The sequence below is a fragment of the Cricetulus griseus genome, chromosome 2 (genome assembly GCF_003668045.3).
Source record: "Cricetulus griseus strain 17A/GY chromosome 2, alternate assembly CriGri-PICRH-1.0, whole genome shotgun sequence".
In the NCBI taxonomy this organism is placed as follows: Eukaryota; Metazoa; Chordata; class Mammalia; order Rodentia; family Cricetidae; genus Cricetulus; species Cricetulus griseus.
In genome coordinates, this window is record NC_048595.1 from 452,587,462 (window position 1) to 452,614,498 (window position 27,037).

Here is a 27,037-nt window from a genome sequence, read left to right on the forward strand (position 1 = left end):
TCTGAGAGGGCTGTCACACAGAACACAGCCCCAGCACGAGCACTGCCAGCTCTGCCATTTTTAATTATCACCAATCAAGTCACAGCAATTTCCTCTCTGGTTAAACATGCGCACACCTATCTTCTAAAGTATTCCTTTATGTCACTGTTCATAAAACATTTTAGGCTGAAGGAAAATCCCCTGCATTAAATTAATAACTAATCACAGGAGATATTTATCATATCAAGTCTTTTACAGTAAAATTGTCAGATTTAATCACCTTTCCCATATTTTCACTATTTACTGGGCTTCATTTATCATACACTTTAGATTTTTGACAACAGTGAGTTATCCTAATTACTATTTCAAGTTTGAGTGACTAAGAATAAGACCATCCTGGGAGATAAGGGGGTGGGGAAAGTGCAGAATTCATCTAAGCCACCAATGAACAATCACTTTCATGAATACGTCAAGATTTTCTTCATTGTTAGCAATTAAAAAACAGGTACGAGATAGAAAACCACCACAGCATGGGCTTCCGGAACTGTTTTCTCATCATTTAAGATGTGTCGTTCCTACTCTTCCCCATAATATGATCACAGACTGATTTCTTCACATGGAAACCGGTTTTGTGCCACAAATTAGACTGGGTAATAGTTCAGTGGTGAGTGACAAAGAGTGCATGTTCATTAAGAGTAATGGCAGGGGGTCAATACCAGCAAATACTCTCCTAAAAGAGAAGGGTACATTTCACAGCCATCCTTCTATAGCTGGAAGACATAAAACAAGAAATTCCATTACAGTAGCACATTCAGAGACATCCGTTACATAATTAAACAGAACTACCCTTCTAGGAACGGGGAGATAGATCATGAGTAAAATGCCCGTCTGTCGTGTAAACAGTAAGACCTGACATTAGATCCCTACCTACCACTGTTTAAAAAGCAAGGAATGATATGTGTCTGCAACTCCAGTGCTGAAAGACAGACAGACAGACAGACAGGCAGGCAGGCAGGCAGGCAGACAACAGGGGATTGGGGCCAAGTTGTCTAGCAAAAACAGTAAGCTTAAGTTCAAACAATAAGATGAAGAGGCAATTGAGCAAACCACCAAACATCAACTTTGGTCCCTACACTTGCTTGCATGGGTACATGCACCAACAACTGAACACACACACACACACACACACACACACACACACACACACACACACACAAGTGCATGCATACACACATAAAGAAATTACCTTAATAGAGAAGATTTTACAAATAACTATTCCAGTAAAATATACTTATTCTTTTTTCAAAAATATGGTTATATAATTAACATAAAACTATTCAATGGATTGTATAAGAATTTTAAAATTGCTCCATTAAACCATTAGGAGACACAATGTGGCAGTTTGAATGAAGATAGCCTAAAGGCCCTGTGTTTGAATCATTGGTCCTCAATTGTTGGAACTGTTTCGGGAGGACTCTTGGAGGTGTGTCACTTAGTGTGTGCTTTGATGCTTCAAAAAGCCATGGCATTCCAGATGGCATTCTAATTCTAATTCTCCCCCCCCACCTCTTTCCCTCTCCATCTTCTCCTCTCTCTTCTTTCCTTTCTCTCTCCTCTTTTTCTCCCCCCTCTTCCCTCCCCCTTCCCTCTCTCTTCCCCCTCCAGAGCCACCTTTGGGGTTGCTGTCCTAACTTGTAAGCTCCCAGCTACTGCTCCAATGCCATGCCTACCTACTGGCTGCCATGCTTGACTAGATGGCCATGGATGGACTCTACTACTCTTGAAACCAGGAGTCCTGATGAAATGCTTTCTTTTAAAACTGCCTTTGTCATGGTGCTCTGTCATAGTGACAGAAAACTAACTGGAGGATCCAAAGGGCTCCAGCCCAAGAGGAAGAACTGTGCCAGTACAGACACTAGCTCACGGATGTCTCAGCAGTTAGCATCAGCTTATCAGAGATGGGACTGGCTGGTGCCTACGCTGGTGGGAGAGTCTTGGGCTCAAGTGAGCTCCCTGCCTCATCCTCCCAAGACACTGACACTTTGGGTGATGGCACTACACACACCAATGGCATATTTTTATCTCCTTTGTATTTCCAAGTTTCCAGGCTTGTAGAGAACAAAGCTGCCCCAACTTCACAACATTCCAAGCTGAAAAAGAATCCCTTTCTCCAAACCACTTAATGTTAATGGAAAGTACAATATTCTCAAGCTCAAATTCAACTATGCTGCTGGATTTTATGGCTACGTTTGTCCCGCTTGGGCAACCTTTAAACCTCAGTCTCTATGAGAATTAAGTAATATTAGGGGATTGAAATGAAATAAGAGTCTAAGTCCACTGTGACATGACATTCACTAAAGATGGTAGATTATCCACTCAGTCCTTGAGCACTTATAAATACAATATATCGCATATGTTCACAAAACAATTCTTGGAAATAAAACACAATGGGCACTCAGCAAATACTTTATATCACCAACACCTGCTCAAATCCTCTCTGAACTTTAATTCTAAATATCACTGCTTTTTATTGAATCAACGGAAATTTGAAAGAAGAAACAGAATAAACATGCAGAGATGATCAAGGGAGTTAGAAAAATCTTTATATAAAACCTCATTGAGTTTTACAGGAGCTGGGCTGCTGTCAGTCTCACTGAGAGGCGTGGTGCTGCATCTGCCAATCTACTATTCTAACTCAAAAGCACTACAAAGGGATTTTGTTGTTGTTGTTGTTGTTTTTTCTGTAGGAAAATAAAGAGAGGGAGAGGGGAAAAAAAAGAGAATTAAAAAGGGGGAGTTAGGAGTTCTCTTAATGCTACAAAGGAATAAAATCTAAGCAATACCTATAAACTCAAAAAAAAAAAAAAACACCTAAAATGACTGTAAATAAAGGCTGTAGTTCAGTGGTAAAGTACGTTCCCAGAATGCATTAGATCCTAGGTGTGATCCCAGCACCAAATAACTCATGGCTCTGAATCTAGAAGTAGTTTAGAAGACTAGTGCATCTGTGCTAACAGTTCTTTGCGAGTTGAGTCTAATAACATGAACAGCTAATAAGAGTTAGTTATTTTACCTGGTTTAGTTTTTTTCTTGTTATTGCTGTCATTTCTGATGTCAGGACTGTCCAACAGGTGGACATTACAGAGGTAGACCTAATTCAGCTTTAATAGATACAGCTTTTTTTTTTTTTTTCATTAGCAGGCTACCAATATTGAAAGCAAGCTGGGCTGTCATAATACTATTACCTGGGTGTTGATTTAATGTATGAAATAAGAATCCTTAAGCAGTTACATATATTGTTTGAGTGTAGGTGTGCCTCTGTCTATGTAAATAATGCTCCATTTGTGCAGGCGCCCACTGGGCATTTGATACTCTGAAGCAATACAGCTAGTGGAACTCAAACCCAGGTCCTCTACAAGTGCAAAAGATGTTCTGAACCACTGAGCCATCCCTGGGGCCCCTACATTCAATATTTTAATGAAGAGTGGAAGAAAGACAGATAAAAATATGAATCCTGTCTGTTGAAGAAGAAACTGGCCAACAGCCCAGGATGATGAACCATTCTCATCCTGAAGATATTGCTGATAAAAAGATAGGCTAATCTAAAAGTTCCACAGGGAGAGACGAGTTCAGAATTTTCATGTAAAGAAAAACTTACTATGTACCTGAAAGAAAGTAGACTTAAGAGAGAAGATTTAAAACTCTCCATATTTTAAAGCCTTTATGGAAATAAGACTAATGCAGCAATCATGACAATGACATGATTTTGTTTGCGTCAACAGCCATTACTGAGGTTTGGATACTACTGAGAGCGCCATGCAGATGTCAGCAGCCGAGGTCTCAGTGGGCCTGTGTGGGATCAGGGGACCCTCAAGGAGACAGAGCCTCTTAAAGGGTCATGTGCAGTTCATGCCCAGCCTCCAATCTCTCTCTGACTTTCTGTTTCAACATGTGAGCCCTTCCGGCCATTAATGGGCGTCCATCTGAGGAACCTCACCCAAAGTCAAGCATGTGAGCCATGCTGCACTGGACTTTTGACATCCCAAACTGTAAACTAAATAAAGCTCTTTTGCTTATAGGCTATCGGGTGGATAGTACTCTGTTATCACGAGGGAAGGGCCCTGCTTTTGCCATGCGCTGTAACTTTAGCTAGTGTCTGTTAGAGAATCATCACTCTCATTATTACCTTACACTGTTTTCACGAGCAACATGGTGGGCTGAAAATCAAAGGGTCATGTGCTAAAGGAGATACAGATCACAGAAACGGAACTAACCTTCTTTTAGGACCACTATTAAAAATCTGAAATAGAAAAACTACATTATTTCAGGAAATTTAGATATCAAAATCATGGCAATTTCTTTTAATTCTCAGTGGTAAAAAACAAAACTATTAAAATTGTATTGCTATGAAGAAGTTCAGAACTCTGCAGATTTTTACATTTTTCCCTTTTAAACCTAAATATGCAGTTTTGGATTCTGTGTCAATTACACAAAAAAACCTAAGGACCAACCTGATTGCAAAATAGCAAAAGATTTATATCAAATATAGATAAATATGTGACTAAGTTTGGAGTCAGAAAGAATAGGGAAGACATCATAAGCAGATCCAAGCAGTCCATATTCTCTTTTCATAGAACACTGATTGTATTTGTAGTTAAAAGCAATGTTAAATGTCAAATAACTCCTCGACCATCCTTCTGAACACAAGGAAATGCCATGCTGTGCAATCCTTTCAATGCAAAGTGCTTTTAGGAAACAGCAAAGGAAGGGAACAGCAAGCCTTAGTGACACAGACCAATCCCAAGACTACAGAAAGCTAACCCATTAGAGCTGCTGGTGCAGCTCAATGGTAGGACTTTACCATAGCACATGAAGCCCAGGATTTGATTCACCCCAACAAAAACCCAAACAAACAACAAACAACAAAAGACATGCCCACAATGAGCACAGCACCTTACAGACCCGGCCTTGTAATAGCAACAGGATTTTTCATATATGAATACATAAAATATTATCTAGAGGTTCTAGAGCAGCAGTTCTCAAACTTCCCAATGCCGCAAGCTTTAATACTGCGCTGTGCTGTGCTGTGCTGACCCCCAACCAAAAAATTATTTCACTGTTACTTCATAACTGCAATTTTACTACTGGTATGAATTGTAAATATCTGGTATGCAGGATACCTGATACTATCTATAATCCACAGGTTGAGAACCACTTCCCTAGAACAAAGAAAATTGTGAGTTCTTACCAAAGATGCAAATCTAAGAATTTTCCAAATATTAGCAGTGATTAATTCCATCTATGAAACAGAAAACTGATTGATGATCCATTAACATTTTGTTTGCCCTCACCCAATTTTCACAGTAACAATTATAGAAAACACATGCATCTAAAAGCAAAACAATAAAAAATAAAAAATAAAAGAAAACCAATGATCTAAATTTCATAGGAATAATATAATTTTAACTTCCCTGAACAAAAGATATTGAAAGGCTTAAATGAGAATGCTTGTAAAACACCTATCAATTACCTGTGCAATAAAAGTTGCATTCCTCCCTCTGTCCTTACCAGGTCATTTTTAACATTAAGTCTTATGTCACCTAAAGAGAGGGATGACCCATACAGCAGCAGGGGCTGGCTCAGTGCCACACTTTCTGAGACACAGTACCAAGTACTTAGCACTGCTTCCCTACTTATTAAAGGATGGCAATAATGAACACACGTGAAACAGAAGGTAATTGATAGGCTAAACGCATTAGTGCATTCCAGTGCTTGCTCTATCAGAGGTTACTAACCCATCTCGGCTAAGTGCTGAAATCATAATTAAGTCTGATGGGAAGGCCTAGATTTATACCAATATAATTACAAATATTACTTAGCTTAGTAATACAGTATGGCAAGAACAATGAGATGAGTAATTTAGATGATACTGCAAAGTGGGTTTTAATGTCTGAAACTTCTATTACAGTACACAGGATAAGTGCAAGTAGTGTAATTAAAACTAAAAGAGTCTGATCCCATAACTCTACTGCTCGGCTCATTAAAATGCATGTTTTCTCAATTAATCCAAACTTTTCCATTAAAAACATAAAAATACACTTTCAATCCTTGGAAATAAATCTCCATGGTACTTAATATATTTAGAATCAAACACTAAATAACCATTGCAGATAAGTACAACAGAGAGAGACAGGGAGCTAGAAGTTACATCCACAAAGCCTGACAGGAAGAAAAGGCAAAGCCAGGACTGCTCCCTTTCCCATCTTGGGCTAAGTGTTTGTGTGCGGAGCCCAGAGGGAACCGCAGCCGAGTGTGCACTGGGAGACAATGCACGAGCCACTCACAGACTTCATATTACTCACCAGCTACAGCACTCACTGATTACTGATTCTTTTGTTGTATGTGATGCCTAGGTCATGTGTACAAAAAACTGTGGAATATAATCACATTGCTGAAGAATGACTTATTCTCTCTTTTAATTCAAAATATTGCTAAAAATAAACTTCTCTAAATATTAAGCAGAGAGAAACATAAGATGTTTACATATTTTATTGTATTACTTGCCATGCTATTTAGTTGTCTGTACATTAGAACATTGATATTTGGCTTACTTTATAAGGTAAATATTACCAGAAATAATACATTTTAAAAATCTGATTTTTTATTTGAAAAGAATCAGTAAATTTTTCAAGAGAAACTTGATTCAATAAAGATGTAAAAGGAAAATAAACAAACCTTTGAAACAGCAGTAATAAACTGGAAAGATTTTCTTATTGATGTTTTCTTCATGATGTTGCACTAGAAAGTGTTTGGGCAGATGCCAAAAGTGCATAAAACACAAGCAGAGATAGACCAAGAAGACTACATCAAAATGAGGCTCACACACGGCACAGGAGACATCACAGGGAAAGGAAATGCATAGAAACAGGGAAAATACTTACAAACTGCATGTCACAGCTGAAACACATGTAACTCAATAGCAAAAACCAAATAGCTTGTTAAGTATCAATAATGGAAAACCACAGAGGGAGCTACACCTCGTGGGCTATGCCTGTAATCTTGGCAGGGAGCAGAAGTGAGAGTTCTCCTTCAGTGGGAAACCAGGTAACTTCCTATGATACCCACTTAGCAAAAGAAAATGGAAAATCACAGAAAACAAGGACCCCTGTGTATGGGGAGTGAAGTTGAGTCTGCCAATTGGGGCAAGTAGCAAACTTGACTACCACAGGCACCAGTGAAACCAGGAAATAAAAGGACATCTGTGCTAAACACACGTGTTGCAGCACATGTGTTATATTCAAGAACAGAAACAATCTAGATCCATTAATTCACGAATGGATGAAAATCTTGAAGCTTTTGAAAAACAGTACATTTTTACAATGATACATAATCACTCCCTTTTCTGCCCTCTCCACACCCCCTCAGTGTTAGACTGCTTAACCAGCATAATGAGATAGGTTAGCGACCTTTCAAGAGAAGGAACTGGAGTTCACCTCACTTTGTCTTTGAAATCCTGTCATGTGACAACATGGATGGAACTGGACATCATGCTTAGTAAAGTAAACCAAGCAAGAAAGACAAGTGCTGTGTGTTCTCCATCATTAGAGAAATAAGCAAGAACTGGCCTTCTGGGAATTGAGAGAACCAGGGTAGCTGACCATAAATTATTACACAGGAGTCAGACATGCAATATGCTTACTACAGGTAGTGATACTGTACTGTATATTTTTAAATGGCAAGAAGAATAGAGTTTGATGTTGGAGTTTTGCCTTTTGTTAAAATAACAAATGGATAAAGGCTTCAGGAGACAGATTTGCTTAGCCTTATTTAAACATTACATCATTTAAATATGGACTGAAGCTTTACATGTGACCCAATAAATATATTCAATTCTAATTTTTATTTAATCGATTAAAATTTTTAAATAACAAATAAATGATAGAAAAATTACTACAAAAATTTTACTAAGAATCACATGAAGTCTATCATACAACATAAAAGAATAATTTGGGGCAATCTAAAATTGTTTACTATAACTTGCTGTAATTAGAAAAATGGAATCTATACCACTATTTATTTATTTATTTATTTATTTTGGTTTTTTGAGACGGGGTTTCTCTCTGGCTTTGGAGACTGTCTTGGAACTAGCTCTTGCAGACCAGGCTGGTCTTGAACTCACAAAGATCTGCCTGCCTCTGCCTCCCAAGTGCTGGATTAAAGGTGTGCTCCACTACCACCCAGCCCACTGTATTCTTAATGTCTAAAATGAAGCTTTAGAAATAGGAGGATGGGGAGTCTTAAGTTTGAAGCATTACTGGATTAAACAATACATTATTTCTCCTACTTGTAATATATTTATATTTAAATGGTTATTAATTTTTGAGGAAACAGTGTGTTTGATTTTGGAAGCAAATTCTCTGTAATGGCCTATCTTGGTACACAAAAAAACAACAACAACAAAAAATCCCAACAATTCTGAAAAGCTGGTGGGTGGGTGGTGGGCCAGGTTCTAGTCTCCAGCCTGTACGCATACTGCTGCCTCCTGGGCAGTGGTGGACCATCACACATTTGCCTGCATTATCAAAGTCTACTTGCAAGAGGTATACTTTATCAATGTGATATTTCAGAGAAAAATGGACTTACGGTTATTCAAAAATTTCTCCATTTTACACATTTACACATTGCAAATTATGTATTAAATTGCTAATCACATGATTCTATTTAATAACAACATGCATTTATCAAAAATGTAAGTTTTAAGCCTGGAGATGGAGACGTATGCCTTTAATCCCAGCACCTGAGAGACAGAGACAGAGTTCGTGTCCATTCTGGACTACAAAGCAAGTTCCAGTACAGCCAGGTCTACACAAAGAAATCATTAAGAAGTCTAAAGAAAATGTTTGAGGTAATCACTCAGAATCATTGATAAGGAAACCACAACAACCAACCACAAAACACTCAAAACCGGAAGAAGACAAAGAATATGTGCTTCCTGATTGACAAGGAAGGAATTAACACTTGGCTGTTGTAACTGTCCAAGTGAACACCGGGGCTAAGCACATATAACCCTCTGCAGTGAACGCAGCACTGCATCAAAGCAGGCAGCCAGACCTTCTCCAGACTGCAGCACGGCAGGTGGGAGACACGGCTGAATACGGCTTTACCCTGTGCTGCCATGTCTGATTACCGTGGCCGGCAGCATCTGCTGGCTTTCCTCTAGGCCTGTGTCTAAGGTGTGCCAATAGTTACCTGTCGTTTATGATCCAGTTCAGACAGAGGTTCAGAGAGCTCAGGTTCTTGCACCTCCTCACAATCTCCATCACGGTTTCATTATCCAGTTCGGTGATATGGCGCAGATCCAAGCTGGACAGGTTTCTCAGCTAAGGACATGGATAAAATGAAAGGGAAAACAAAGTGCCAAGTTAGTTCTCAAAAATTATACTGTCATCTACCACAAAGTAGCACCACTGTACAAGAATTAATGTACATGAGATAGTCTAGCCTTTAAGTTAAATTTCAAGGATGACACGATCTGACAGTCCGGGCAGTGGAGGAGAGGACGGCCTAGAAGCCCTTCCCCTAGAATGAGATTATGACTACTCTCTATGCTATCCTAGAGTCCTCATCCAGTGGCTGATGGAAGCAGAGACAGACATCCAAAGAAATACACTGAGCTGAAATCGGGAACCTAGTTGAAGAGAGGGAGGAATGAAGAACGAAGGGGTCTGTACCAGGTTGGAGAAACCCACAGAAACAGTTGGCCTGAAAAAGGGAAAGCATATCGACCCCAGACGCTCTTTGGGAGGCCAGTATGGGACTAATCCAGCCCCCTGATCATGGATGCCAATGGGGAGGCCCCTGCACTCCTGGGAGCCTCCGGAGGTAGACTGGCTTTTTGCCCTGGTGTATGTGGGGGACTTCAAGAGCCCATCCCACTTGAAGGGATGCACTTGAAGGAACACATGGGGAAGGGCCTAGGCCCAGCACAGAAAGATTTGGTGGACTTGGTGGAGCCCCGGTTGGGGGCCCCACCCTGCCTGGGGAGTGGTGGGTGGATGGGGTGGGGGTAGGTTGGAGGTGGGGGAGAAGGAATGGGGGTGAGGGGAGGGAGAGAGAGAGGGGAATTACATGTGAAACAAGCCTGTTCCCTAACTTGAATTAATAATAATAATAAGAATAAAAAGAAAAAAAAGAGAAAATTCTAAATAATCATTGAAATCTATGATGAATATATGAATGGGTAAAACATAAAAAAGGTTTTACTGACGCACCATTAAATTGAAGAACTAGCAACCTGTTGTGTAGCAAGTACAGAAGCTGCCAAACACATCACAGAAAGCACCTATGGTTGTTATGTTCACATAGGGCTCAATTTCAGATGTTTGTCTTTAAACCATCACTTTTGTACACGCTCTCTCATGTTAATCTGTGATGTATACATAATCAGTTCAGAGATATCTGATGATACTGTAAGTATTCTCCAAATTGGAGCTCTTAGAGACACACGCTTTACTGCACCAACCCAAGCCCATTTCCTCATTTCTCTCACTCCTTTCTGATGACTCCTGGTTTCCCCTGATGTAGTCTCCGAAGGCAAATTATTAACATTTACATAAAGGTGGCAGGATGTTGGCTACCCTCTTCAAATAAGGTATATTTACAAATAAACAATTTTTGCTTAGTAACAGACAAAATAATTAATCTGGAGGTGTGTGTATATATGCATGCCTACATATGCCACCTTTTAAGGCAAGCGTGACTTCATGGATGTGATTAGAGGCATTGGTCCTGGAATGGAGACAGGTCCAATTTATTTTTATTTGCAAGTCAATTTCAACATTTTCCCTCCCATGCCCCCCCCACTGAGTCCCCATTTCACCCCCATCCACTCCGCAGGGAGGATGAGGCCTTCCATGGCGATCATTAAAGTCTGTCACATCATTTGGGGGAGGGCCTAGGCTGTATCTAGGCTGAAAGAATAGCCTTCCATGGGGAATGGGCTCCTAAAGTCCTTTTGTGCACTAGGGATAAATATTGATCCACTGTTAGAGGTCCCATAGATTGCCCAGGCCTCCCAGCTGACACCCACATTCAGAGGGTTTGGTTCAGTCCAATGCTGGTTCCCCAACTTTACAACTAGGGTCTCTGTGCTCCCACTTGGTCAGGTCAGCTGTTTCTGTGGGTTTCTCCAGCATGGTCTTGACCCCTTTGCTCATCCCTCCTCCCTCTCTACAACTGGACTCCAGGAGTTCAGTTCAGTGCTTAGCTGTGGGTATCAAGCAGATCCAATTTAATCGGTGAACGTCCTTTAGGTGGAGAATCTTCTCTAGCTGGTCAAGAGATACGATGGAAGGTACAGCGGCATCTAAATCATGAGAGCGAGCCAACTAGCCTTGCTCTAACAGTGGAAATGGGCTAGGAGCCGCAGAATATGATGGGCTCCATTCTGGGAACAGCCTTGGTCTGATAGCCAAGGAGAAGGAAAAATGAAACCTACAGCCGCAAAGGACTGAATTTTGTCACTACATGAAGGAGCAAAAAACACAGACTCTGTCCATGAGCTTTCACAAAGAAACACAAGCCAGCCATACCCTGACTTTTCCTGGAAAGACCCGTGACAGACAGACATCTCATTTAGACAACAGTGGTACAATACATTTGTGCAGTTTAAGCAAAGTATGTGAAAATTAGTCACAGCAGCACTTAGAAACCAGGACACAGCCTTTACAGCAAGCTGAAGGAGCTCTCTGAGGATGAGTCTGTCTTCTCTGTACCACCACCAAATCCTTCTTAGGGGAAGGCTGTCTCTATAGGAAGCGGAATTGTAGGCCTGACCCAATTGCCAAAGGCCTCAGAGCAGACAAGTCTCCCTAAGTCAGTTCAGCTGAAGTCCGCCGAGAAGCAGACACTAAAATCCATGGCAATGCAACGGCCTGAGGAACTGCTCAGCAATTCAAATGTGACCAGGGTGCCAGAACATAAGTCTTCAATTCATTTAAATTTGGATTTTACATCTGCGTGCAGCTGGTGGCTACTGTATTGGCCACAGTTCTGGACAATAAAAAGTCATGAAGCGGTTGGGAGTGAGTCAGCCAGGCAGCTCCCAAACTCACTTTGTATCTTAGATCACAAGGGAGAAACAACACACAGAATTCAGACATCATGACTCTCTGCTCTCTAAAGCACAGTGCACAACTGTGGGGAGAAATGAGAAAAATCAGATTCTGTGGGCACATCCCAGAGGCAGGACATTTCAATAGTGGCTCCTTCAAGGACCATAAGGTCTCCTCTGTAAAGAAAAGCTCTCAAGAAGCCGCTTTGCAATCTGCCTGTCAGGTCAGATAGATGTTCACTGAAGTCAAATCCAGCACAGCGTCAGGCCCAGGAACACTAAAACTCCAGAGGGAAGGGGGAGGGAGAATTCTGACAGCTCCTCATCTGGTGGGCACAGGCTGAAAACCCCAGTACCTGAAGCATGAAGCACACTGAGAGAGAACAGAGCTGAGCTCCTCATCTGGTGGGCAGAGGCTGAGAACCACAGTACCTGGAGCATTGTGCACGATAACAGACTCACACATGCTAAAAAACGAACTTCTGCTGAGTGAAATATGGTGGTGCATGCCTGCACGCCTTTAATCTCAGCCCTGGAGAGAGAAAGGCAGGCAACCTCTGTGAGTTCCAGACCAGCCAGGGCTACACACTGAGACCCTGTCTGAAAAACAAAACAACACCAGAACAAGACCAAAACTCCTTTAGGCTGTCTAAACATGCCCAGGCAGCTAACCAGTCAAATGTCATCTAGCTTCTTCAATGTCCCTTTTTCTTCTAAGGACTCCTTGCTGTAACAATAGTAACCAGCACACCATGAAGACCCCACAGGAAAGCTGTTTCACCTCACAGTCCTAACCCCTTGATCCTTGGCCCTTACCTCTCTGCAGCTTACACTGCTGGGCAGTAGTAAACAAAACAAACTACATGTTTTTCAAGCCCCTAAGGTAACTAAAAAGGAAAAAAAAAAACTATGTAAAATACAATATAAATAACAAGATAAATTCCTGAATCTACAAATCCAATCGAAAATCCAAAGGGCTCATCCGTGTATTCCTGCAACGTTTGCACCCCTCCCAATAACTGCCATCTGTCCACGTGGCAAATGGAAATTAAAGGAGCCTGCAGTGATAGACTGGGAGCAAAGCAAAAGCTGGAGCAAAGTGCCACTACCCTTATGACAAGTGGACAGTAGAAGGTGGCAATAAAATCCCAGGACAGTAATGCCAAAGGGACAAAGCTTCAAGTCATTGTGTTTTCTCAAATAGACTGGCTAGCATTTTTCAGGAAAAGAAGCATAGTAATGGTTTATAAGAAACTGTGGACAACAAAGAGGACCCAGCCCCCATCATCTCACAGTCACAAGTGCACTCCACAAACAGGTGCAGGAGGCAGAATCTAACCCCAGTGCCTGGTAAAGGCTCTCACATACGGGCAGACACTGTGGGGATTCTCCCTACATCTCAAAGGTGAAGGGATTCTGCAGCTGTAATCATCCACCACTTGAGTCAAAGGGGAAAGCATCCTGGGTAGGGACAATCAGTAGGACCAACCTGCTCAGCAAAGCTCTTCCTAAGGATCCTGGTGACAGAGACAGCCTTCTGTTGTCCTATTTGCTCCAGGCTGTGGCCAGCAGTGAAGTATGAATATCCATCCTATCCTGCTAAAAGCTGACTCCTCCCCCAGTGAGTATGTGTAGGGACACGGTGACCACACTAGCTCAGGGCTGGCTATAGGTGTGCCTGACCATGCCTACAAGGTGACATGGGGAAGGTTTGAGAGTGAGGGGCGTGCACAAGGGAGCCCTTCTTGCTCCTTCACCTTTGGCTTGCTCTACTTACTCCGTTCCTGGCAGGCTGGCTAGGCTGCTCTGTAGGTAAGGCTTCTCCCGAATAAATACCCTAATATTTATTATTTTATTCACCTGACTCCATATTGGTAATTCACTCATTAAGCATGTTTGAGTGAACCCAAGCTCTATAAAGAAATGTAGCCCTGTGTAGACAGGAAATGTATTTAGGCTACAGGAGGACCCCGGAGACCCGTGAACAGTGAGGTGGCAGCCATTGTTTTCAGGCTGCTAAACTACTGGTTCTTTGTCACACACCGATAGAATCCTCCTCCATGTGGGCTACAGGGAAAACTGAGTATTTGAAGAGAAGCCAGTGGTGACCACATTTAATGAAGGTACTTAATGTCAAAGAAATAAACATTTTAAACTGGTTAAATTGGTAATTTCTTTCACAATTTGTGGTAAAATGTTTTACCAAAGTAAGAAGTCATTTTCAAAAAGAAGACATTAAATGTGCACATGAAAGTGTGCAAAAGAAAGGGGAAGGAAGAAAAGATGCTCCTGTACCAGCTCAGTCCCTCATGTCAAGGAAGACACTGAGGATCACAAAGGTTTACGAAACCAGTAAAGGTGGATAACAGGGAGAAAAGATGCTAGCAAATCCAAACTATGTTACAGACTTTTAAAAATCAGACATCCTGTAGACTGATCCACAGCAGAAAATGAAATAGCAGGGCTGAGCTACTGGCGACAAAACGCTTTTTTTTTTCCTTTTTTTTTTTAAATTTAAATTAGAAACAAGTTTCTTTTACAGGATAATCTCAGTTCCCTCTCCCTCCCCTCCTCCCCTGCTCCCTATCCCAACCCCTTTCTGTTCCCCAGGGAGGGTGGAGAGGAGGACATGAGAGAGCAGGAAGATCTAGTCAGGGGAAGAATAGAGGAGAGCAAGAAAAGCGATACCATCATAGGGGGAACCATTATAGGTTTAAAGAGAATTCTGGCACTAGGGAAATGTCCAGAGATCTACAAGGTTGACCCCAGCTAACAATCTAAGCAATGGTGGAGAGGCTACCTTAAATGCCTTTTCCCTATAATGAGGTTGATGACCACCTTATATGCCATCCTAGAGCCTTCATCCAGTAGCTGATGGAAGCAGCAGCAGACACCCACAGCTAAACACTGAGAGACAAAACTCTTGTTGGATGCCTTTTGAACTCTCCAGGTCCAGATGATGACACTGAGCCATCTGTGTCTGCCACTGCCTAGTGTTTATGATCCTGATGCTACAAGGTAAAAGGTATACGATGGCTCACACACTAGGGCTTTGCAAAACAGCTAAGAAAGATACTTGACTCATTAAGGCTCATTTGTGTGTGTGAGAGAGGGGGGGGGAGTAAAGGAAAGAGGGAGGGAGGGAGGGAGAGAGGGAGGGAGGAAGGGAGAGAGAGAGAGAGAGAGAGAGAGAGAGAGCTGGCAGTTCATGGGCCTTCCTGATAAGCATTTGACCAACACTAGGAGAAATATGACAACATCCAGAGTCAGCTTCGGGAAGCCAACTCCCAGTTGGTCATCATAAGACAGAGACCCAACATCTCTCTCTATAGGATGCAGCATTATTATTCAAAACTCCACAAACAGCCCTGTCAAATTCATCACATTCATTTCCTTGCTAGGGAATATTATAACAGTGCCCTCCAGTGTTTCATAAAAAGCTACCTGAAATAATCCCTCATAGTCTGAAACAGATAATTACATCTAGAATACTGACATTTTAATTAAACTTGCTTTCCTTGTAATTCACCGGTTGTCTTGGGTTATACAAATCACAAAGGATTTGAGTAAGTAGAGCCTTTCTACCAGGAGCTTCTGAACAACTCACTATCATTTTTAGACACATAGCAACGTATTTAAAAGAAACCTAAGTCAGAATTCGGAATATAAGTAATCACTTTTCAGTGTAATACTGCACTGTTGGGGGGGGGGATTAACTCATAGTCATTCACATAAAAGAACAAAATTAGTCAACAATTGGTATGGCCAGGTCTGTACTTAAATATAAAATGAGATAATCATTATCTAGGAAATATGGAATATGAGGACTATAAAGATGTCTACGATGACTTCAAATCTTAAGACCAAGAAAAGATGAAAGAAAGGGAAAGAAGGAGAAAAAGGGGAGGGATAAAAGCTGTGGAGGATGAGGTAGAAGGAACAAAATATACACCCAAAAAAGAAGGGAGGGAGGCAGGAAGAGAGGGAAAGGGGGCAGCCACATTATACAAGTTGACTACAATGAATGCAAATAGTAGACAAAAGCCAAATGACCCCCATAAGCTCACATCTTTGAATACTTGGTCCTTAGTTGATGGAACTGTTTGGGAAGGTTTAGAAGGTGTGACCCTATTGAAGAAGATGTATCACTTGGGACAGGTTTAAGGTTTCAAAAGACTGGTGGCATTTGAGTGTGCTGTCTACTTTCTGTTTGTGTCTCAGGACGTGAGCTCTCAGCTCTTGGTCCATGTACTATGCTCCCTGCATGATGGTGACGGATTCCCATAGCTCTGGAATGGAAACCCCAATAACTCCTTCCTTCTATGAGTTGTCTTGGTCACTGTGTTTTACCACAGAAATGGAAAAGTAGCTACAAAGATAATGTAAGACCAATTGGAGGTAATAATTTTTGAAAAGAATAAAAACATCTGTGTGAATAAATATGTTTAAGTGACAATTAGTATCTACATAACTTTTAGAAGCTTTGTCAATATTAGAATTATTAGGAGTATGCTTCTATTCAATCAATTATAATCCTTGGGGAATAAAATCAAGATTAAGACTGGCTGCCCTACTAAGGGCATTGTGACTGCTACTTTGTAGAACATACACAGGACCAGACTTCCAGAAGCCTGTGAAGATGGAAACCAAGGTAAATCCCAAATGTACAGGCAGAGAGGGCTAGAGGAATGCATCACAAGGAAAGAAATGAGCAGGTCTAGAGCAGGTCCACAGATCTTGAAGAGTAAAATCACAAAATAAGAAACTCAGACTGCTGGGAATGGAGAGAAGACAGAGTATCTATGTGGAAGACGGGAAGAGGTCCACACCCTTGACCAGGTTGACAGCTGCCCAAGAGCAGCTGACAGACAAGAGACAAAAGGATAGGAGGGCCCGTTCTGACCAGCACTTGGATTCAAGGATGCCAATGCTATACATAGTAATCCAAAGGTCAATAGGTCATATTTATGACCTTGGGCAAATCCTTCCCATGACATCATGGAACTGGGAGCATCAGGAAGGCTTTCGGGTCACCTTGAAGCATGGCATAAACAATAAGAACCACTCCTACTGAGGGTGAAAACAGCACTGCCAGAATGTTGTCATCTAGAGCAGGTCCACAGCAGTGCTCAGGTGTGTTTCTGTGTATTCCTGCCCATCCTTCTTTAGTTCATTTTTTTGTTATGATTTTCTGCTTGTTTCTTGTTTTGAGAAATATAATTGCATCATTTCTTCCTTTCCTCTTCTCCCTTCAAAGCTTCCTATGCCCTCCTCCAACTTGATCATTAAGTGTTGCTACGTGCACACTTAATGTTTATATTTGGGAAAACTTAGTTTATATTTAGAAATATATATGTATTTATTACACACACATATATACATATATATATATATGTATATGTATATATATATATATTCCTAACTATAAACTGCTAAGTCTGTATAATGTGGCTTGCTGTATGTTTTCAGGGCTGACCATTTGGAAAGAACCTACAACCACCAAGGCACTAAATCAGCATGATCCCTTACTACATTCTAATGTCCCAAACATCTATAGTCTTATATCACAGGTAAGTGTAGTCCCTGTGTCAAGGAAACTTCTCTTTGCAACAGCGCGAGATCCCTCTACAGGAAACCACATCCAATCAGAAGGCAGAGCCATGAACCCAATCCCAAGGGACACATCTACAAAGCACTCCCTCACCTAAGGCTCAGGGAACTTTACAGAAGAGGGGCAGAAAGATTGAGAGTCAGGGGATCAGGGAGTTTGTGAGACTGTCTGCCAGGAACATCAGAAGTGACACCATAAAGTCCCACTGACATGACTGCCTAAACGTGAGCTGAACAACGACAACATATGTGTCCACGTGGATGGGGACAGCACAGTCTCCCCCTTCAAGGACTACAAGCAAACGAGGAAGGCTGGGACTGGGAACAGTGTCCCCAGGGAAGAGCACACCAGTTGGCAACTGCGTTCCTAGTCACTAGGACCTTCTGTCCCCTTGCAGGGTAGACTCTGTGATTCTACTGCCATGTGTGAGATCTCTCATTTTATTCAGCACTTTTTAGGATATTTTACCACTCAGCCCCTCCTCAGAGCTGTCCCCTTTGACTCTTTCTTGTATCCCACTCTCAGCATTAAACTTCCTTAGATCATTTTACTCAACTCTTTGATCATACCCAAAGTCTCTAGGAAAGAAAAGTGCTTCTGCTACCAAAAGAAATTCATATCAAGGCCCTTTATTGTCTATGCCTACCATTTTCAGAATCAAATAAGCTACCTCAAACTTGTCCCCCAAACTTGAATGCTTGTCACCTTGCCTAGTCAACTGTGGTCATTACTTCAGGCTGGTCTCACGGGACTCATTTGATCTAAGCTGAAAATGCTGCTTCTTTCCCTCTGATTTATTTAATTTCCCAGGTCAGATCTCATCTTCTTCTAAGTTCTTCTTGGTTACTTTAGGGGGAGAAAAAAATGTTCTCTGAAAATACACTTGTCTTAATGCAAATCATAAATCGAGCAATTTCTAGTACATTTATGTTCTGTAGAAGGAAGCCACGGGTTGACCTGTTTCTACTCTACAACCATTCAGCAGTCCTCTGACTAACTGATCCAGATCTCACCTTCCTTTCTCCATCCTCTTCCTCCCCTCAAGCCCAGGTGATGCTCAGGACAAATTTCTCATCCCACATATCTGAAACATAAGCTCAGCTCTTAGTATGTAGTAGAATATTAGTTTAAGATGTGTTAATTGTTTGTTTAATAACACAAAGATGCGTTGCATTCCTTTATGTTGCATTTGTCTAACTGTGAAGCTGTGTTACTATACCTGTTTAAAACACCTGATTGCTCTAATAAAGAGCTGAATGGCCAATAGTGAGGCAGGAGAAAGGATAGGTGGGGCTGGCAGGCAGAAAGAGTAAATGGGAGGAGAAATCTGGGAAGAGAAGACTGGGGAGCAAGAAGAGGAGATGAGGACTCCAGGGGGCAGCCACAAGCTTTACAGCAAGCCATGGAGAAAGAAGTAAAGAAAGGAATACAGAAATAGAAAAAGTAAAAATCCAGAGGAATAAGGTAGACAGGGTAATTTAAGAAAAGCTGGCTAGACACATGTCAAGCTAAAGCCAGGCATTGATAACAAAGAAGGATCGTCAGTCCCTGTGCTTATTTGGGAATTGGGTGACTGGCCCCCCAAAGAGTAAGAAGAGTCAATGAGTAGCAAGCAAAACACAAGTGTCTAGATCTGGCCTCTGGTTCAGCAGCTGTGGGGTCTCCTCATTCACTTCCCTGGCACTGTTAAAAAGATCTTCACATCCCACCTGAACCTTGGCTGTACATTAGGAGCATGCGGAAAACTGTAAAACCCCTTCATATGATGAGGCCCCGCCTTAGAAATAAGTGTGAAAACATACATACATATTTGCGCATAACACCAGTTTATAAACGGTGGCATGAATTTAAAAGAGAAAAGGGAAGGGTATTCGAGAGGATTTGGAATGGGTGATACTATGCTGTAATCTTGAAAAAATGTGAAAAATTGGTTATAAAATTCTCAGAGAGTAAATATACTGCATTTGTAAAAGACAGTTTGAGGGAAGGTAATAAACGCATTCAAATCTGAATGCCCAGATATCCAAAGAACACACTGGATAAATTTAGGCATCGTTAGTACATAAAAAAGACTCACACTTGGCTAAGTTGTTATTCATTACTCTTCTCATCATACTAATGTTAAAAGTGGAAGCAGGGAGCTAAAATTCCAGCATAATGACTGTGTGGTAAGTAGTAACTCAGTTATTCAAAAAAAGAAAATGGCAGTCAGAAGGTCTATAGTGGTTTTATTTGATGCAAATATAAAAAACTGGATTATGTTATCATTAAAGTAAACAATAGACAGTTTCAAAATGAAATTGGGAAATGTATAGCATTCTATAAGATACTACTTTCCGATGGAAACACCTATAGTCCTCTTTCCTCAACCAATTTTGTCCATTGTGACTCTTAATCATTCAACTAATGAAAAGGAAACCTAAAATGACAGTATCTAGTTTAGATCTAAAGTAAAATTATCACATGTATGGTTTATCTTGATATGATATGGTCTGAGTCACTCATACCTTCCTCATATCAGTAAAAAATATAAGGATTTTTGAAAAGAAACAAACATATGTACTGAAATGACATAATCTATTTTAATTACCAATCAAAATCATCCAGGATATAATATCAAATAACTGGTAGCTAATAACCAATAGCACACAAATGTAGCTTACAGCAGTTAACTCGTTAGCTGGTTCCGTTACAGGCTCCAGCAATAAGAAATGCTTTCGTCTGTTATTACTAGGAGCATATGTTAAAACTATTTTCCTATGTATAATGAAGCAGATACACTGGAACCTCTGTTTGGGACCCCCCAGAACTCCACAGTGTCATTATTCTAACTGCCTGGTTAATGCTGCAGCTTCAGGTGTAAATGTCAGACATCCTACTCTCCTAAGAAAGCTAACCCTGACTCACACTGGGACACCAAGGAAAGATAATTCCCATTTTCAAAGGACAAAAGAGACACAAGCTGGTATCCAACTCTTTCAGAATCTTGGAGTATTCTCTAGACAACCATTATAGACTGAATACAGTGTTACCATTGTAGGAAGTAATGATCCTTAGGGTTCTCTGTGTGTGAAAATTAACATGGTATGTACTGTGAATATTTTTTAAGTGCCTGTGCAGCAAGTACACAGGTATGAGCTTCCCTGCAGCCCACAAGGCCTGCCCCAAATAATTAATGTATTGCTTAAAATGGAGACAGTTCATCACAAATAGAATACTAAGACAAATCATCAAAACTCTTAAGTTACTAATTCTCAATGTTTTAATTGCCAATGTTTTAATAAATCATGTTTTAAAATAAGTAGATTCTATTTAATTCTATCCTTCACAATGTTTACTTCAAAGTAATAAATATATTCCCCTTTTTCTCAATAGTCCATTTCCTGACCACATTACTAACTCCTTATCAATGAGGCCAAGCCTGACTTCTTTATGCAGACAGTTATAATCTACTAATTTATGAATGGGACTTCATGCATTTCAACACCACTATTTTATAAGTCACAAGGGAAATACAATAGGATCACACTGATCTTCAAATAAAATTCCCACCACAACAGTATGAGCTAATTATAAGAATAAAAACTGACTGGGAGTACCACCTCACAATACATTCTTGGACTGACCTCGTGTGTTTGAGATCTAATAAAGTAACACTGAAATCCTCTTTATAAGGCTATTTGCAACAAAATTCACAGTTCATAAACAAGTGTGTGATGAATATCCAGGAGTGAATGGAAGATAATATAAGCACAGTAAAATAATATTTAAAGTATGTTGTCAAGAGTTAAGCAAAGTCCTTTCAAAAAGTCCCATCAGCTCTTCTCATTGTGTGTGTGTGTGTGTGTGTGTGTGTGTGTGTGTGTGTGTGTGTATAAAAAGCCTGAAGCAATGATTGTATCAAAAAAGAGATGCCACAGAGAAACTCATGTGTTTTTTTTATTTGTTAGGACTTTCATAGGTCAGTCATTTCAAAGATGAATTCATTCATTTGACTGGTGTCACATTGGCCGAAATGAAAATGTAGCACAAACAAATAAATATATTATAGCTCGAGTGAGAGTAATAGCGTTCTAAAGTTCAGAGTAGTACCACAGAGGTGTTACCCACTTAACAGAGAAGACAATAGATGTGACAAATTACTACACCTTCATGGAAAAAATCAAAATCAGTCACTAATTTTGAAGCTAGAATCCCCTGTTCCTGTATCACTATAGGACAATTCACTTTAAATTATTTCTAAATCCTATCTCAGCTGTTCACTGAGGTAATGTAAACAAATCGTTACAGACCTTTTAAGGGGTGAGCAGAGAAAGTGAGGAGTAACGTAGTTATTCATCTTTAACGTTCAACAGTGACAATGGGGAGAAAATGAGACTTAAGATTTTTAAGCATTGCTTGTCTTAAGAATTATTTTACTCTTTTAATGAAATAGCCAACAGCTAGAAGTAGAGTTTTAAGAAACTTTTATGGGTCATTATAAGTTATGTTATTTTACCCAGTTTTAAATTCCTTACATAAATGCTAAGCATTCTTCCCTTATATACTATAAAGTAGATAAATGTCGTTGTCATCACCAGCTTGCAAATGGGAAAAAGCAAGGCAGACAGATGAGGTGGCCTGCTTGGTGTGGCTAATCTGCAGCCACACCATTAGCTTTGATGACAGTGATGATTTGCTCCCCTTTGCAAACTTAAAAAAGTCAATTAGCAGATCTCATCAAGTCTAGAGAAGCACCCCCATTGTCTCAAGCTCAGCTCTTGTCTCAGAATGGAAAACAGGGCAAGCCTGAGGATGCCCGCAGTAAAACTGACAGGGTGATGTGCACTAGGGCACACTTCAAAGCAATTTAAGAACATACTTTCTACATCATTCAGGCACATATAGCTCAGCAGACACAAATGGAGTACTCATCTATGACGAAAAGATATCATCACCCTCTAAGTACTGGAGCAGTACACTCTATTATTAGAACAAGACACTAAAAGTGACCACTTGTTTGAAAACCTAAAAAGGCAAGAAAGTTCATCTTTCATTTCTGGTCTCTGAGTAAACAAGAAAAGGAAGACAGAAATTGAGTTAGCTGCATGAATGATCATTTTTTCCGTTACTTATGTTAAATCGACTGAAAAAAATCAATTTTGTTTTCTTTTAAGAAACAGTTCATATTTTCAACCATAAGCACTTTTAAAAATAAGTTTTGGGTTTTTTTCTTTCCAACTTCTTTAAAATTGACTATGGTCAAAAAAAAATATCAAAAATTTGGGTGTTTTCTTTAAGTTTTGGACATCTTCCTAAGGAAAGCTGGTTTTTAAATCCAAAATCAACTCAATCTGTATTTAGTGAATCCCACAAAATTAAACAATGTTTTTAATAAACTGAATAACTGAAAGAACAGTAAGACTAAACACTACTAAAAACCAAACACTACTAATCAGTCTTCCAACTTTAATACATACCCACAATATAAGAAGAAAATAGATTACTATTTCCAATTCATAGAGAAGTTATAATTTTCATATATCGATGGCATAAAAATAACCTTTGGATAAAATTCTTCAATATCTTCCCCTTAATGCCCCCTTCATGTCAACTCCTGGCTAAAGTTATCTGTGAGCTGGTGTGAACTAACTGCTTCACCACACATCTGTGACACACATGAACACGCTGGAGTCCGGGGTCCCCAGGGTTTACCCCAGGTACACGTTTACATTTCAGACTCTATAGAGATAGTCAATTAATTTTCAGCTTAATCTGTATATTGATACCTACTTTAATTGTTACCCTACACATGTCACTACATAATCATTAAAAGTATAATCTTGATTAGTACAATTCTTTAATTTTGGATTATCATCTGAAGTTTCAATTTTGCAATTCTTACAATTTATTTTAGCACAGTTTTTTTTCAAATAAGAGCAAGCAGACTGGAAAAACATAAGTAAAGGCCAATGATATTTACTGGAAACAAATAAATAATGGCCAATGATATTTAGCCTAAGTCAATTATCACTACTTTATCATATTCATTTCCTTATATACCTATCCACTTCTTAATCTCCGTACAGGTAATTCCCTCATTTTGTGTCATTTCAACAATACCCAGATATGCACCTCTTCTCATTAAAAGTTTTAATGGAGAAACAAATATGTGACTTTGTATCCTTCCAAACCTTCCCATACCATCCTTCAATTTCATGGCCTCCTTTTCCATCAATTCTTATTGCATGCAAATACAAATACGTGTGTGTGTGTGTGTGTGTGTGTGTGTGTGTGTGTGTGTGTGTGTGTGTGTGTGTGTGTGTGTGTGTGTTATGTACATAAAACCAGCTTATGCCTGTCAATAATCTATAAACATTTGTTCTTATACCCACAGATAATTTTATTCAACACACAAATATAACCTGTTGAGTCCATAAAATGTTTTATGTAGATTTTATGGGTGCAGCTTCTGATATTCCCAGGAGATGCGGTTCTCAGCAAGCTCCTCTAGTTCTTACAACCTTTCCACCCTTTTCTTTCTCAATGCTCCCTGAGCCTTAGGAGCAGTACTGCTTTGTCTATGTGCTCACTGGGACCGTACTCTACCATTCTGCATACTGACTGACTGTGGTTTTCTGTAGCAGTCTCCATCTGTTGCAAAGCAAAGTTTCCTTGAAGAGTGTTGAAGACTACAATTATCTGTGGGTATGAGGAGAAAGTTCTATAGGTCGTTGTTAGGGAAATGCTGGCTTTGCAATTAGTGGTTGTAGATTTCCCACAACGACCATGGTCTCACTAGCACTGAGTAGAGTCTGAGCAGGGCTTCAGTCCAATAGAGAGCACTGGTTATCAGCAAGGTGTGTGTGCCATGGCTGCACCGTAGCACTGTTATGCAGTACTAGTCACTGATGTATTTCCAAGGTGTGACAGCTGTATGAGACTATTGTTTGCCTTCCTCCATTGGATCATGCATGGTGCCTTCTGGTACCATAAAAGTTAGTCCTCAGGGAGGTGGCATTCAGGTAGAACAAGCTCAGGGACTTCTGGGCCCTGTTTCTGAAGTGCACTGTGTCATCAGCAACAGGGGCTTACCTTCCGTCTCTTGGGGGACAACCAAGAGAACAGCAATAGGGTGTATGTTTCAGAGGTGTCAGACAGCCCTGACATACAACTGAAAAGAGGGCACCTCAAATCTGGTACTGGAGTGCCATCAGGCCATGAGAAAAGTTCATTAAAATAATACATGTATATTTAGACCCTGAACTATGTGTTTTATGTTCCAGGGGGTTATTTGTTTGTATGGGTGGTTTTCTTTTTTTAGGTAAATATTTGGTGGTATGAAACTTTGTGGCTTTTTCAAACATCCACATCCTTATTTTAGAGACCTCCAACCTTCTCCTGTATTTTGCTCCCTCCCCTAGGGCAGAATATTATTTGCAGGTGTGTGACTTTTGTTTAGGCTGCATTTGTTTAACTGGGCGAAGCTGTTATTCTTTGCCTGTCTAAAACACCTGATGGTCTAATAAAGAGCTGACAGCCAATGGCGAGGCAGGAACAAGGATAGGCGGGACTGGCATGCTGAGAGGATAAATAGGAGGGGGAGGGGAGGGGAAGGGGGAGGGGAAGAGGGGAGGGGGAGGGGAGGAGAGAATGAGAGAACAAGGGGAAGATGATGTCAGGGACCGACCAGCCGCCAGCCACACAGCAATCCATACAGTAAGAGTAAAATTTACAGAAGAAAGAAAATGGAGCAAGCCCAGAGGCAAAAGGAAGAAGGGATAATTTAAGATAAGAAAAGCGGGCTAGAAACAAGCCAAGCAAGGCTGGACATTCATAACTAAGAATTAGCCTCACGTGTGATTCATTTGGGAGCTGGATAGTGGGACCCCCAAAAGAGGAAAACAGTCTCACTGTACTCCCTTTCTCTAAGGAAGCCTTCCTATGCCCATTTCCCCAATCAGATCACTTGTATCCTGTTAGTCCCCTTTATTGCCCTCCTCCTCCCTAGGGAGACCCCCTTTTGCCAATTTCCTTCATCAGATCTCACATACTCCGTTGCTGGCCTCTCTGTTTTCCTGAATCCCTCTCTGCTGGCCACAGTCTCATTTTGCTTTCCTGAGTTCTGTTGTTACTGCAAGCCACACACTGACAACTGCAGAGGTGGGACAGGAGATGGGGCATTTGTCTTTCTTGACCTGGTTACCTCACTCAATATGCTCTTTTCTAGTGCTCTCCATTTACCTGTAAAGCTAAGGGTTTCATTAACTTCACTGCTTGACAGTATTCCACGGTGTGTGTAGCACATTTTCATTAGCCACTATCAGCTGTTGGATACTGAGGTCTCTTCTCCATTCCGAAGCTATTGTGAATAGAGCAGAAATGAACAAGGCTGAGCAACTATCTTAGGAGTATCATGTCAGGTCCTTTGGGCATAAGCCGAGGGGAGGAATAGCTGGGTCATGGGACAGATTTATTTTTAGCTTTTGGAAGACTTTCCACACTGATTTCCATAGTGTCTGCACCAGTTTGCAATCCCACCAGAAGTGAATAAGGGTTCTTTCTCACTTCCCTCCAGCATTTATTGTTGTTTTCTAGATCTCTGCCATTCTGACTGGAGTAAGATAAATTCTCGAGGTTGTTTTCATTTGCATTTCTCTAACTGCTAGTGACCATAAACATTCTTTGAGATATTTCTTAGCCATTATTTTTATCTCTTTTGAGAACTCTCTCATCAGATCCCAGGTCCCTTATTTTAATAAGTAATTTGTTGGGGTTTATTGTCTTGACTTTTAATTTTGAACTCTTTGTGTCTCCTGGATATTAAGCTTCTGTCGGGTGTCTGTCAAAGGTTCTCTCCCATTCTCTGGGCTTGTTCTGTACCCAGCCAACGGTTTCATTTGTTGTGACCCATTTGGAGACAGATTTGGTGCAAAGTGTTTGGCATGTCCTCTGCATGAGGACATTAGTTTTCACACCATTATTTCTTGAGGCCTCTTTTTTTCTGAAGTGTACTGTTGGTATCTTTGTCAAGTAGTAACTGTCTGAAGTTATGTGTGCTCATGTTTGAGTCTTTGGTTTTGTTCCATAGGTCTACAAGCCTGCTTGTGAAAACATTATATTGTTTTTATTACTGGGGCTTTGTAATATATCCGAAGATCTGGAATTATTAGGGTAGTTTTCTTCTATTTCTAGAAGAACAAAATGCAGATTTTATTGGGATTGCACTGAATCTGTATTTGGTAGAATGGTTATTTTTTACAATGTTAAATCTACCAGCCAATGAGCATAAGATGTCTTCATTTTCTACTGTCTTTATCTGATTCTTCTGAGGTTCCAAGTTTTCATTATAGAGT

At 40.5% G+C, this 27,037-nt stretch overlaps 1 protein-coding gene across 1 annotated transcript in view; it reads right to left on the reverse strand.

The window, feature by feature from the left end:
- Fbxl17 (F-box and leucine rich repeat protein 17) overlaps positions 1–27,037 on the reverse strand; it is a 402,885-nt gene that overhangs the window by 258,107 nt on the left and 117,741 nt on the right. Inside the window, 1 exon segment of the mRNA XM_027397738.2 lies at positions 9,229–9,359. Coding sequence (XP_027253539.1) covers positions 9,229–9,359 — 131 coding nt within the window.